General features: G+C 39.8%; 1 protein-coding gene across 11 annotated transcripts in view; it reads right to left on the bottom strand.

Moving 5' to 3' along the window:
* FER (FER tyrosine kinase) overlaps window positions 1-15,325 on the bottom strand; it is a 460,890-nt gene that overhangs the window by 344,946 nt on the left and 100,619 nt on the right. For all 11 annotated transcript variants that reach the window (XM_073624598.1, XM_073624589.1, XM_073624593.1 and 8 more), the window contains 4 exons: window positions 11,645-11,818; window positions 9,982-10,081; window positions 5,682-5,865; window positions 4,294-4,431 (listed from right to left, as the gene is read on the bottom strand). In XM_073624598.1, coding sequence (XP_073480699.1) covers window positions 4,294-4,431; window positions 5,682-5,865; window positions 9,982-10,081; window positions 11,645-11,818 — 596 coding nt within the window. The remainder of the gene's footprint in view (window positions 1-4,293; window positions 4,432-5,681; window positions 5,866-9,981; window positions 10,082-11,644; window positions 11,819-15,325) is intronic.

The following is a 15,325-nucleotide window of genomic DNA, read 5'->3' as shown; positions in this document are numbered from 1 at the left end:
ACTGCCTTAACCCTACTGGGTATGGAGTTCACCAGAGCTTCACAGGTTGCCACTGGAGTCCTCTTCCACTCCTCCATGACGACATCACGGAGATGGTGGATGTTAGAGACCTTGCGCTCCTCCACCTTCCGTTTGAGGATGCCCCACAGATGCTCAATAGGGTTTAGACATGCTTGGCCAGTCCATCACCTTTACCCTCAGCTTCTTTAGCAAGGCAATGGTCATCTTGGAGGTGTGTTTGTGGTCGTTATGTTGGAATACTGCCCTGCTCTACTGCCCTGGATCATGCTCTGCTTCAGTATGTCACAGTACATGATGGCATTCGTGGTTTCCTCAATGAACTGTAGCTCACAAGTGTAAGCAGCACTCATGCAGCCCCAGACCATGACACTCCCACCACCATGCTTGACTGTAGGCAAGACACACTTGTCTTTGTACTCCTCACCACGATTGACACCATCTGAAACCAAATACGTTTATCTTGGTCTCATCTGACCACAGGACATGGTTCCAGTAATCCATGTCCTTAGTTTGCTTGTCTTTGCAAACTGTTTGCGGGCTTTCTTGTGCATCTTTAGACAAGGCTTCCTTCTGGAATGACAGCCATGCAGTGTGCGGCGTATGGTCTGAGCACTGACAGGCTGACCCCCCCACCCCTTCAACCTCTGCAGCAATGCTGGCTGCACTCATACATCTATTTCCCAAAGACCACCACTGGATATGATAAGCACATGCACCAAAAACTTCTTTGGTCGACCATGGCAAGGACTGTTCTGAGTGGAACCTGTCCTGTTAAACCGGTGTATGGTCTTGTATAATACAAAAAATAGTGCAGCGCTAGATTATAAATCAATATTAAATGTCCGTGAATGAACCATAAGTATCATCGGTGGTGCAGAGTGCTTCATGCAAATCCAAAGTGCTCTTAAATCCGTGCTCCCCCTCTTGTCAGTCAAACCGCTCACCTTGTTAAAATGACCCCTGAACTAACAGGAAGGTCTAATAAGCATTCACCACTCGAATGGTGGTCAGGGTGATGTCTTGGCTGAAAGGCAGGAACCTCTTCCTTAGTAGGGATCACCACTTATCTTTTCGGTATGCATGGAATGAACAAAGAAAATACATAGTGCTCTCTGTATAATTTTTAAAAACGATTCCTTTATTAAAAGACAGGTACTCACAAAATTAGCACTATGGCCAGTGCTAGGCTTAAAAGCGCATGGTAATTACAGATGACAGTCTAAGATGGCTGCAGGGGCGTCTAAACCAGGATGTAACCAATCCGCACGCGTATCGTCCGGAGGACTTCCTCAGCGGTCTGTGGATCCTTAGGTATAGTCAGTATTAAATTATTAGGTATATTTAATACTGACTATACCTAAGGATCCACAGACCGCTGAGGAAGTCCTCCGGACGATACGCGTGCGGATTGGTTACATCCTGGTTTAGACGCCCCTGCAGCCATCTTAGACTGTCATCTGTAATTACCATGCGCTTTTAAGCCTAGCACTGGCCATAGTGCTAATTTTGTGAGTACCTGTCTTTTAATAAAGGAATCGTTTTTAAAAATTATACAGAGAGCACTATGTATTTTCTTTGTTCATTCCATGCATACCGAAAAGATAAGTGGTGATCCCTACTAAGGAAGAGGTTCCTGCCTTTCAGCCAAGACATCACCCTGACCACCATTCGAGTGGTGAATGCTTATTAGACCTTCCTGTTAGTTCAGGGGTCATTTTAACAAGGTGAGCGGTTTGACTGACAAGAGGGGGAGCACGGATTTAAGAGCACTTTGGATTTGCATGAAGCACTCTGCACCACCGATGATACTTATGGTTCATTCACGGACATTTAATATTGATTTATAATCTAGCGCTGCACTATTTTTTGTATTATACCACGTGAAAGGATTTATATATTTGCCTTTAGTGTTCAGCAGCTTTGTTTTATCTGAGGGTTTTTGCGCTGACTGTTTGTTTCTTTGTAAATTTACTGTTTGGTGTATGGTCTTGGCCACCGTGCTGCAGCTCACTTTCAGAGTCTTGCCAATCTTCTTGTAGTCTAGGCCATCTTCATGTAGAGCAACAACTCTTTTTTCAGATCCTCAGAGTTTATTAAAAAATGTGAAAGAAACCGCGCTGTCTTAAGTAAAAAATAGTAGCTGCCAGCACATCAAATAGTCTGTGAAAAAGTAAACCAAATAAGATAGTATAGTGCAGTGCTAATGCAATGAAAAAAACAGTGAAGATATCCCAATGAGAAATTGGGGTATATATAAGTGCAAATACAATAAAATTATTAAACCACAATATTGTTGAAGTGTAGATCAACAGTGACAGTGTATATAAAGTGCATATAGTCCATTTATGACATCAAAATAGTGACTATAAATGAGTGTGAACTGGTTGTCTGTAGATAATCCACCACCGTAAGGAAAGAGGCTTACCAGACAGGTTGAACACAACAAGGCGTATGCCTGATGAGTCAACCAAGCTTTTGGTGTAACACACCCAAGGAGGTACAGCAACCACGACTTCCAATCTAGACTGAATCGGATGGGGATCCGTGATGATTATGATATCAGTGAGTATCCACCATATGAATAGCAACCGGAATTCGTGAGCAGTTTTTCTCAGTGTGACATATAGCAAAAGGAGAAAAAATTGGGCCACATAGTGTGATTCCGTTTAGATGTAAAACATTTATTAAAAATGCTAAAATGGTCACGCAAATTTGAGAAGACATTAAAAGTGTCTGGATAAAATCAAAGCAATGCAGTGGCATCAGCAGAGCCCGTCCCGATGTTTCGTCCTAATAAGGCATCCTCTGGGGCCCATTATATATATATATATATATATATATATATATATATATATATATATATATATATATATATATATATATATATATATATATATATATATATATATATCAGCTGTAGCCATGATACTTGCATCATTTTTTTCAGCCAGTAATTCTCTACAAAGTAAAAGTAATTCTAGCAGCTACACAGCCGCCAGATCACTTTTACAGGCAGCAGCGTTCTGGCCCACAGCCTTTCCTGAGCTCACCTGTCACATCAGATGAACTGTGAGGAGTAGAAAGAATTTAAGTTTCTTCACCTCTTCAGTGACTTCAGAAAGCAGAAGCGATGAGTATTTTGGCACTTCCAATTTGTTTCTTAACAAGCCGTTAATGGCTCGTAAAGCAGCTGTCAAACCGACCTTTGTTTGATTGGCTGCTTTGTAGGACAGAGGTGAGATGCAGCGTTTTAAAGACCCCAGTCCACTCCATAAAGAGGACCTGTAACAGCTTGTGCAATCAGAAGGGATGTCGCTCAACCCTTGTGATGGCAATAAAGCGCAAGCAAAAAATAAAAACATTAAAAGAGACAGTGTTTAAAATATTACATTGAAATACAATTTAAAGTACCCCCAGCCCCTCTGCTCACATGTAAAAGATAATGTAGGTCCCACACGCATATGTAAATGGTGATTGCACCACACAAGAAAGGTATCGTCAAGAATAGCTAGAAACCGACGTCTAAAAACGGCCGTTTAGCCGCGTTTGCATCTAGAAGTATTTGAAAGGAAAAAAAAAAAAAAAAAAAACTTTTTTTTTTTTTTTTTTTTCCAAATTAGCCAAAAATGAAAAACGCCTGTAAACGAAATGCGAGTTACCTCGTTTAGCCACGTTTGGCATTTGAAATGCCTCTAAACACAGCTTCTGAACGCATTTTTTTGGGTTCCAAAAAAAGCCTCTAAACGCAACTGCTTAGAAATTACTATAAATGACCCTGTGTGCATGTACTGATAAGATAACATAGAGGAGAGTTCAGGAGCAGTTGAAAAACATAGGTGTGCACAATTTTAAAGCATGCATGTTAGATATCCATTTGCTCAGCATAACATCATATATTGTGTTTGTGAGCACTAAAATTCATTAAAGTGTATTTTTTCCTGAAAGTTTGTGTTTGATAAACCACTGACAAAATAGTGTGTGACCTAAAAAAATGGAACACCCACCATTTTATTCTCCAGGAACTTTGCCTCAGAAAATATATTTGGGGGCTCCAAGTAATTTTCTAGTAAAAAAATGCAGATTTTTACTTGTATGTGAGAAATGTCACAACTGGCCTGATTTTCAAGTGGTTAACTAAAGCATCTTGTCCTCAAGAGAATTCTGCTTGTAAAATCATTGCCTATTCCAGGTCTTTGTCTATCGCTGTAAAAGCAAAGCAAATAGGTTGCAGCGAACCACAGAGTACACAATTTACTAAAGCTAAAAGCAAACCTGTTTTTCTGAATGAAGTCCTCATACTCCGTGCTTGGGTTTATTTCTTGAACACACACCTCGATTTCTTTGTGCACGGACACAATTTCATCAGACACAAGGCTGGTAATTAGGCAATATTCGTCAAAGATTCCTTTCCTGAAGTAGAAAAAAATTTTCAGCATTTAAAAAACAAAACAAAAAAAAAAGTATGGCAAAAAAAAGGACTTTTGAAGAGTAAAAACAAGTTAGCGCTATTAAGGGGTCTCTCATCTTTGGCTGCTGAAGCTTTTAATACCCATCTTACGTTTACTCAGGTAGCAGTCTCTTGCCAGTGCCGAACGTCCAGCACTGAGACTTATTTTCAATTAATGTAAGGCGCTCTGATTTCAGATGGCATGGATGCTTGTCACAATCTGGCATCCCTCATTCACAAAATGACTTGCATTCTTTGAAAAAAAAAAAAAATGCAAAATTTCCTTGAAAAGAGGACATGCCAATTGAGCGATCTACAGTGATCAATGTACTGAGTACACTGCAGATAGAGCTGAATGTTTCAGTGCTGGACATTCAGCATCCATAGATGACTTCTCCCTTGCTAATGGTCAGTGAGGAATTGATAACAAGCAATGACCTTTTAACAAGCTGAGATAGCAGCCTGACACCGGTCACAAAATTTTGCTATAGAACACTGCATAAGCAGAGGATTTGTAGGCAGCTGCAATCTATTTTCTCCACTGCAGGTGGCGTTCAACCACAGCAGAAGTGTAGAAGGAGAGGAAATCAGGGGGAACATTGTTCCCCTATAGTTTCCTGGGTCACGGGGGTGATTGCTGATTCCCGTAAGCCCGTGGTTGCAGGAAAGAATTTTGCACTGTGTATGGCCGGCCTTAGTGGATAGGGAGCTTCTAAATTCCTACAACTGGTCACTGACATTTCAGCAATTGCCCAAACTATATAGACAGAGAAATTCATAAAGAAATCTCCCATGAGATAGACAACCCAAATCTTAACTCAGATTTACATTTCACCTTCACTCCTAAAATTCTATGTGGATGCCATGAAGAACCTGATTTGTGAGATCTGTACAATACCTTAAATTTTCTGTAGTTATGCCTAGAATCCTATGGCCTAAAGCTTTGGCAAACAATCCAGTGGCACCCTGGCTCTCACTCCTGAGATTTGCAGATTCCCACAGTCACCTGGACTCAACTCCAAACTAAGGAATCCAATCCAGGAATACCAAAAACTAGAGAAAGCGGTAAATCTGTTTTCTCTGGTTAAAGCTGATATTCTGGGGTGGCAGGGCACCGCACTCTGTATGTATGTATGTATGTATATATTTATTTTTAATTTATTTTTTTATTCCCCACCCCCCCTCTTTATATAAAAGAAAAGTAATTTCTTACAGGGCTTTGATCATTTCCTCTTGCATGGTCTGCAGAGAGTCTAAGAGAAGAGGCAGAGTACAATCATAATACTGGTTCTGGTGCAGCTGGGCTCCTTTCACAGCAAGAACATACTGATTATGGAGCATGTGAAGTTTCATAGTAGCTTTGTCATAGCGCTCTCTGGCTTTCTCAGTCTCTTTTCCTATGTGAAACATAAGAAAGACCAAAAGAATTACAACAGCAAGATACAACTAATCATCATAGAGACTAAAAAAACAAACAAAAAAAAACAAAAAAAAAACAAAAAAAAAAACAAAAAAAAACACAAAAAAAAAACATGATCCCTCCCTCACTGACCCCATTTTGTTTAGTAGGGATGTCAGATTATGAGGGCTCTTTGGGGAAAGACTGGTGTGCAAAGCGCAACACATTGACAAGTGCAGCATAATAAGCTGGCACTATATAAATAGTGAAAAAAAATATTTGCAAAGCAAAATAAGCAAAAATGTCCTGCTGTACATAAACACATCCATGATTACACATTCCCAGTGGCATGCCTAGCCCAAAGATAGTTAGATGCAACAAGCAAACAACATAAACAGATAAATAAATATAATAAAAACACAATGATATTAGTTAAAACCCCTGCACAATCAAAATGTGCAGCCTCCATTCATCTGCCCAGTCATAAATACCATTGCAGCAGATAACTGACAGTCTGTCCATTCTTTAAGAGGGGTCTGCTTATATTTATTATGTGCTTATATCTTTTATCAAGGTAGGTCAAAAATAGGCAGATTATTACATTATATTTTTAAAATTATATGAATTAAATATGTGACAATAACTAGAACTAAAAAGTTGATGCAATATAAAGTTTTGTTTGTTCCAATGTAGCAGGGTAACAAAAACATATAACACATCATTCTTTAAAAAAGATTTGAAAATCTGATCAGTAATCGCAAAGAGTTATTTACTAAGAAGCATATTGTGCAGCCTACGGACACATAAATAGGTGGTCACTGTGATTTATTTGAATTTTATGATGCACAAGACAACATTGCTGCTAGTCACAGCAGGCATAATTTATTAGGACTTTGGAATCAGGTTTGTTTTAGGTTTTTCACTGCTCCATTAGCCTGTTTTCAAACCAAAAGACTTAAATAGCCAGCCAACTGGAAACATGTTGCTTCAAGGAATTATTTGCAAGCACAAAAATTCAAGGACCCAATAAAATGAATAATGTGTTGTTCCATTACCGCTGTCAGAACTAGCAGAATACTATTAATTATGTCAAGTGTTCCCTCTTAATCTTGGTTTAGCTGCTTAGCCAGTTTATGACCAAGACCTATTTTAAAAACCTTCTCTGGGAAAACAGGCTTTAAAAGCACTTGGGTTTTACAACAGTTTCTTTGGGCCAAACTTTCCATTACAGCGCTTTGTGGCTGCATTGCCTACAGTGTGCGGTGCTGTATTCTGGCAGCATGGGTGACTTCCAGTCTGCTGCCGAAACAAAATGGAGTTAGCCCCTCCGCCATTCAGAAGAAGCCTTGTATTTTTTTCTTTGAGTCAATGTTTATTGATTTTTCAAAATTAGACATACAACAAAAGAACTGTGGTGGTGCAGTTCCAATAACAAGGACAAAAGAGAAAGGCTGATGTACACAGTAGCACAATCACAGAAACAAACACAATTATACAAAATAGAACAAACAAAAAGAAGAACAAACAATACAATGTGTCATATCAAAAGACATCAACGTAGTATTTACTATCCATCCATGGTTTCCATATTTTGATGAATAGCGCACAATTATAGATCGTATAGGATTTCTTATGAAAATTGCATGTTAGTTAGATCTAGGGATTGGGTGACAAGTTGTTAGTCCAGTGCCTAGTCATCACTGTTTTTTCTGCCACCAAAATGTTTTATCCAACAGTTTACAGACTGTGATGGAAGCTATTTATGCATAGTTATTTAAGTGTAGGATTACGAGAGCAGAGTTAGGGTTAGTTAATACACCAGTGGTCTCTGAAAGAATGGTGAAAATTTTTCCTCCAAAAGCTGGTGAGGTTTTTGCATGACCAAAAAATGTGAAGTTGATAGCCCACTTGTCTGCATCCTGTCCATCAAATAAGAGAGTGGGTCTTGGAAAATTTCAACATTTGGTACTGTGTTAGGTACCTTCGAGTGAGCAGCTTTTGTGATTGTTCCCAGTGGGCTACACAATGTGTCAATGAGTAGTTGCAATGTATGGCTGTTGTCCATTGGGTCTCAGGGAAGATTCTGGAGATTCTCTTCCCACTTTGTGTTCCACCCACTTTTACAACTCTTCAGCATCCCTCACTAAACTGTGCACTGTAAACGAATTGGATATATTTTTACTTTTTTTTCTCAGCACCTACTGTATATCTGCTGTATTCATTTTTCACTTCCTCCTCCCTGGCTGTGGCCCATCGCATCATTTCCTGTTTGCAATGCCTTCTGGGAAGGGGTGGCATCTTCCTCTGACACTGCCGTTGCTATGGAAACATGACCTGAAACCTATTACACTGCTTGTGCTGCACTGAGCATGTGCAAGATCTGCAAGGATGAGATCCAGGAAGAAATACAGTCTGGCTTCAGATGCCTACACTAAAGATGGACACGGCCTGCTGTAAGTTTATAAAATAACAAACTACTGCTATAAACCAACAAAACAGACCTTAGTTTACAGACTAACTTTACTAGAATACATTAAGCTTGTAGTATTATAGGGGTATTTTTATTTAAAAAGTATAATTTCGGCCGGAACACCACTTTAAGCATGGGGGTGTTTTAGAGAAAATCAGTTTGTGTTGTAAAGAGTTGTAGAAGAGGGAAATGCCCTTTTGGGTGGGGGTTAGAGAGGAAAGGAATTGCCACACTTTACCAGATAATTGCAGGCAGGGAGGGGGATGTTTGGAAAGGAAGCTAGATACTCTTTTGTCTGAATAAGAGGCAGATCTAGGGAGGTCATACTCCGCTTGTAGGGAGTCAAAGGTTTTAAGTTGGTTAGTGTGGTAGAGGTGCTCCACCCAGTGGATACCTGCTTCTTCCCATTGTTGAAGAGATATACAAGGATTAAGGAGTTCCAATGATCTTAGTGGGAGGCAGATGCAGTGTAGAAGGGGGCTCTGGGGGTGTTGGGAAGTTAACTTTCCCCATGCTAGCATGGATACGCAGGTGGGTAGAGGAAGGGATTTGATGTTTAGAGGTTTCCAGGAGTCTGGCAGTAAGATATGGCAGAGTGTGTCAAAGAGTGTGAGTGCAGATTCAATGCCTGTCCATAGTATGTCGGTAGCGTAGGGGTGCAAGCTGTCAGGTGTGAAAGTAATTGTCTATATCAGGTAGTCCAAATCCACCTACTGGTCTATGTTTAATAAGGTGTTGGTATTAATACCTGGCTCCTTTACTTTTCCAAAAGAAGGTTTTCAGTATTAATTTTAGTGATGCGAGATAATGTAAGGGCAATGGGATCAGGAGTGTACGAAAAATACACAAAATTTTAGGAAGGACTTACATTTTAAATGCCACCAGCCTTACGGCCCAGGACATCTCAATGTTGGAGAGTTGCTGGGTAGCCTCCCGTATTGTTTGGATTAAGAGCCTAAGGTTGGCATATGCCAGGTTTGAGGTGGAGGAGGTTAAGGTGATTCCCAGATATGGGGATGCCATGGTCAGCCCAGGAATATGGCAGTTGAGATGAAATGTGATCCCGAGTTTCAGTAGGGGCTCCCAAGTCTAAAATTAAAGATTTATTTTAGACCTTCTATTTGGTTTTAGTGAGTACAAGGCTCCCTCTGATTGGCCAAGGTGGAGAGGCAGGTGGATGGCATCACGATTTCACGGTCAATTAAAGGAAGCCTTGTATTCACTGATAAAAAAAAAAAAAAAAAAAACGTAAGGTTTATCTTGAAGGACAGAAGCAGTCAGGCTATTTTGTTCATGCAGCAGACAGGAAATTATGTCATGAAAGTAGTTAATTTAAACCAAGCTGCCCCAAACTTTTTAAAGTCAAATAAAATCTGTAATTCTACTTTATGTGTGAACACCCACACAGCATGACTTGATGAAACAAAAATAATGGATCATTTATTTGTACAAATTGTTGCTAATTTTGCAGGATGGCTTCTCAATACATGATCCTGACTGGCTGTAAATAACATGCTCACAGCCAAATACAGAGTAACGGGGATATTTATTGGTCTGTATGTGAGACAAGCTATATGAAACAAACAACACAGCTTTCAATCAAGATCAGACAGAGAATAAAAAAGAAATGTTTTTTTAGCTCACCTTTGGTGACCGCTTCTTTAAACTTGTCTTTAGCGTAATTTACTTCCTTTGTTAGCTGCCTGTAATTCAGCTTCAACTTTTCTATTTCTGTTTTTGTTACCTAATCCAAAGCAAAATGGTTATTTTCAACAACTTTGACATAGTAACTTTTTTCAAACACATGATCCCATCAAGGAGTCTATTTTAATGGTTCTCCATCCACAAACGAAGAACAAAAAATGACCAGCGCAAACAAAACCCTTTCAACTACTATTATTACCTTTAATATTGATGCTGTAAGTTAGAAGAATGGACCAATATCAGTAAAGACCAAAAATGAAAGAGGTTGAATAATAATAGAATACTTGAGAAATCATTTAGATGTTCATTGGCAAACTTCAGATGGGCCTATACATGTGCCTTCTTGAGGAGAAGGGGCCTGGCGGGGGCTGCAGGATTTCAATCTATGTCGGCGTATTGTGTTACCAATGGTTTGTTTGAAGACTAGTCCCAACTGCATTGAGGTAATTCACAAGCTCCTCCCATGTAGTTCTGGGCTGATCCCTCACTTTTCTCATAAATCATCCTTACCCCATGAGGCAAAATCTTGCATGGAGCTCCAAACCGAGAGAAACTGATGGTTGATTTGTATTTCTTACATTTGCGAATAAATTGCTCCAACTGTTACCTCCTTCTCACCAAGCTTCTTGCTGATGGTCTTGTAGCCCATTCCAGCCTTGTGCAGGTCTACAATCTTGTCCCTGACATCCTTTGACGGCTCTTTGGTCTTGCCCATGATGATGGGGTTTGAATGGAAGAAGGAGATTCTGTGAGTGAGTGTCTTTTATACACATAAGTTGTTGTTAGGAGCACCTTCTTAAAATTGAAAGGACTAAACTGTGTACCACATACTGTAGTTAGTCCGTGGGAGCCAGAATTATTGTTGGTTGGTAGGGGAACAAATACTTATTTTACTCAATGAACGGCAACTGATTTTATAACATTTGCATCATGTGTTTTTTCTGGATTTTTGGTTGATATTCTGTTTCTATAATTTAAAATAAACCTAAGATAACATTTCTGAAGGGTCTGTAAGTGGGCAAACTTACAAAATCAGCAGGGGATCAAAAAATGATTTTACCCGCTGTATATCGAAAAAAAAAAAAAAAAAAAGACAACACCAAATGAAAATACTAAACATGCCTTTTAAAAACAAACTGAAGTGCCCACATCCTGGATTTTTTAAAAATGTCTCTAAAATCTTATTGGATATTTACCAAAAAAACAAATTCATCTCGCCTTCTCTACATAGGAAACCTTGTGGACTCTCAAACAGACTGCTTTAGGGGTCAGATAAACAGACACTTTCTGTATTGCCATGTCATATTTCCGCATCATAATGAGCACAACACAATTTCCACAACATGTAAGGTTCACTGAACTCTACAGAAAATACATTTGCCAAATACATAAGTGATCCAACTAAGAGCAGAACTGTATGTATTATTACAATTTGCTGATCACTGCATTATAAAGAAGGAAAAACGGGACCGTGCAAAGTAGCACTATATAGAAATAGTATAGATGAAGGTTCCTGAGAAAAAAAATTTACACACAAGCAGCCCAACACAACATTCACATTAATAGTATAGCTCAACTTAACAGCATACATTTAAAACTATACCTTGAACATCTCTGCCTCTATCTGCTGATGAATGCTGTTGTAAGTCTTCTTTACTTGTTGCTTGTCTTTGATCATGATTGTAAGGCGGTGAAGCGGTCCTGCATTGAGTTCCTCTGCATGGTTCTTCATAATCTTACTTAGCTGTTCAGTCTGATGAACCATGTGCAACCAAGACTAATATGAAAAAAACAAATATTTTTTTAGAAGGTGAGCATCGATTTTCAACATGGTCTGACAATACATAGTATTTTAGAGCTGCACGATTCTGGCCAAAATGAGAATCACAATTTTTTTGCTTAGGAGTAAAAGATCACGATTCTTTCACGATTCTCGCAACGTAAAAACTTTCACATTATACCAAAAAAAAGGCCTAACTTTACTGCTGTTTTTTTTTTTTTTTTTTGTTTTTTTTTTTATTCATTAAAGTATTTTTCCCAAAAAAAAATTGCATTTGAAAGACCGCTGCGCAAATACAGTGTGACATAAAATACTGCAACAACCACCATTTTATTCTCTAGGGTGTCTACTAAAAAAAATATATAATGTTTGGAGGTTCTAAATAAATTTCTAGTAAAAAAAAAAATGAAAAAAAAAAAAAAAAAAGAAAAGAAATGATTTTAACTTGAAACTAACAAATGTCAGAAAAAGGTTTAGTGTTTAAGTGGTTAAACTTTTTTCACTTACACACGAAGTCTAATTCTTGAAGATTAATTGTGCAGCTCTATAGTATTTATATCGTTACTTTGGACCTATCTCAGAAAGTTTTCACCATAGCTGGAAATAACTATAGTAGGCACCACTAGTGATCTCCACTAGTTCCTGTGCCAAGAACTCTCTGCATTTTCCTAATAAATGCAAGGAGATCTCTGGTTGTACGTGGTAGATATCATGTCGGCACTGCTCCTCCTCTCCACCTCGTCCAATCAGAAAACACACCGCATTCATTAAGAAAATGCAAAGTGTTCTCTGAATGGAGCTCATAGGTCTCTTTCACGTGGGCGATTACTTGTATATACCATATTCCAGCCAATTCATGTAAACCAGCAAATTCCTGTGGCTAAAACAACAGGAGTATGTGAACCACAACAGCTGTTCAACCTTCCAATAAGGCAGGTCCTTGCACTTCACAGCCTTTGAAAGAGCTAGAGGAGACTGCATAATCAGTCTGTCCTGAGTTTAAGGCTTTCCCTCAATACCCACTAAATAAAAACGTAGGAGTGTATTTTTTCCCTTTCATATAGCTAAATACCACTAAAGATGTAATAGATTTAAAAAGTAATCCCTATGTGTCCAGAACAGAATGCAAAACAGAATAACAGCTTTAGTGAGCATAAATCCTTTAAATAAATGATTTTAAAATAAACCATTTTATGTTTTTTTACGGTGGTACTAAGCTAAGCATTACACACCGCTGCTTTAACGGTCTTATGCTGTCATCTTCTCCCCATTTTCATACGGGTGCCAGTCTTTGGCCATTTTGATTGACCAGCGTGGGCCGACACAGACACTGGAGTGGAATGTAATTTGAGCTGCACATGCACAGCACAGTGTACAGAACACTGAGCAGACAGGTTTACTTTATTGCAGAAGAGACATCGCATAAAGAGCCTGTATGCTCCCAGTTTTTTAGTATTAGACTTTAGTTCCACTTCAGGAGGATACAAAAAAACAAAAAACAAAACATAATAGCTGCCAAGTTAAAGCTGATGTCCAGGTATACTTGCACTTTAAATAGTTTTTTTTGTGGGCCAAGCTGGTCCAAACCAACTATTTCCTTCACTAACATACACACTTGCTGGGCGTGCTGTATAAACTGTATGTGGCCCCAGCTACATACAGTATACAGCACCGTGTTCCAGGTGTGAGACGAGATCTTCGTGTCTCACACCCAGAGCAATAAATTGTCGGGCTAAGTGGCACTCAGCCACTCATAGGCAGCTTTGTATTCGATCAATGAATCTTAAATCCTGTGCACAATTTAACCCAAAGTTTACTAATTTCTTTCTTACCTTAAAGCTGATGTCCAGGTTTACTTTCACTTTAAATAGTTTGTTTGGACCAAACTATTTCCTTCACCAACATGTGCGCCCACTGGGCGTGCTACATAAACTGTATGTAGCCTTAGCTACATACAGTATACAGCACTGTTTTCCGGGTGAGAGACAAAATCTTCTGGTCTTACACTGAACAAAATGGCACTCTGCCATTCATAGGTGGCTTTGTTGTCCATCAATGAATACAAAGCTTCCTCTGAATGGCCGAGTTGGAGATCGTAATGTCATCAGCCCGCCTCTCCGACTCAGCCAATCAGAGAAAACTTTGAAGCCATTGATAGAATACAAAGCCGCCAATGAATGGCTGAGTTCCACTCAGCCCGATGCTACATTGTTCCTAATCTGAGACAGGAAGATTTCGTCTTACACCCAGAAGACAGTGCTGTATATAGCGTGCCCAGTGGGCAAATATGTTAGTGAAGGAAATAGCTTGTTTGGGCCAGCTTGACCAAAACAAACTATTTAAAGTGAAAGTAAACCCGGACATCAGCTTTAAAGTGGAGTTCCACCCCAAAAAAAAAAAAAAAAAATTATCAATGTGCTTAAAAAAAAAAAAAAAAAAAAAAAAACATTTGGAGAAAATTTTTTATTTTACTCACCTCTAAATGCCTGTTGCTCGTAGTTTGTCTCCTTCAGCGCCTGGGCTCCCGACGTCACTTCCCTCGGTGCACGAAGGGATATCACCTCTTTCCCCTCTCTCTGTCAATCATCGGGGACACGTGACAGGTCCCAAATGATTGCGCGGCCAGTCACGGCGTGCGGCGCAGCTCGCTCATGCGCTGTGGGTGCCCGGCTGTGAAGCCACAGCCGGGCGCCCACAGTTAAAATGCTGGCGCCGCCGAGCGGAGGGGAGAGACAAGCGGGGCTTCGTTCCCCCGCATCGCTGGACCCTGGGACAGGTAAGTGTCCAATTATTAAAAGTCAGCAGCTGCAATATTTCTAGCTGCTGACTTTTAATTTTATTTTTTTTTAAGGGGACCTCCGCTTTAAGGCAAGAAACAAATTAACCATGGTTTAACTTGTGCACAGGATTTAAGGCATGAGTGCAAATAAGCTCTGAGCTAATGGTTATACAAAACATAGTATGACTATTGTCAATGGACATAAATACAGGCTGTGTTTCAATGATCTGTATTAACCACTTTAAGACCGCTCACAGACTGCAGCAGGGTGGCTCTATTGTGCGAAACAACGTACCTGTAAATCATTTCATTCAATTGATACTGTGGGCATGTGCGCCAGATGCGGGCCGCGGGAGCGGGTCCGGCGGACCCGATGTCCACCGGCCACCCGCGATCGCGGTACAGAGAGGCAGAATGGGGCTCTGCCTATGTAAACAAGGTAGATCACCGTTCTGACAGGGGACAATATGGAGATCTGCTGTTCCTAGTGATCAGAAACAGCAATCTCGATGTTGTCCCAGTGAGCCCAGCCCCTACACAGTTAGAACACAGTTAACCCCTTGATTGCCCCCTAGTGTTAACCCCTTCCCTTCATTTATACATTGAGCAGTGCATTATTTTAGCACTGATCACTGTAATAATGTCACTGGTTCCCAAAAAGTGTCACTTGGTGTCAGATTAGTCCGCCGCAATGTCGCAGTCCCGCTAAAAATCGCACATGGCCA

This window comes from Aquarana catesbeiana, linkage group LG01 (genome assembly GCF_042186555.1).
Source record: "Aquarana catesbeiana isolate 2022-GZ linkage group LG01, ASM4218655v1, whole genome shotgun sequence".
Lineage (NCBI taxonomy): Eukaryota > Metazoa > Chordata > Amphibia > Anura > Ranidae > Aquarana > Aquarana catesbeiana.
This window is presented reverse-complemented; position numbering and strand designations above follow the sequence as displayed.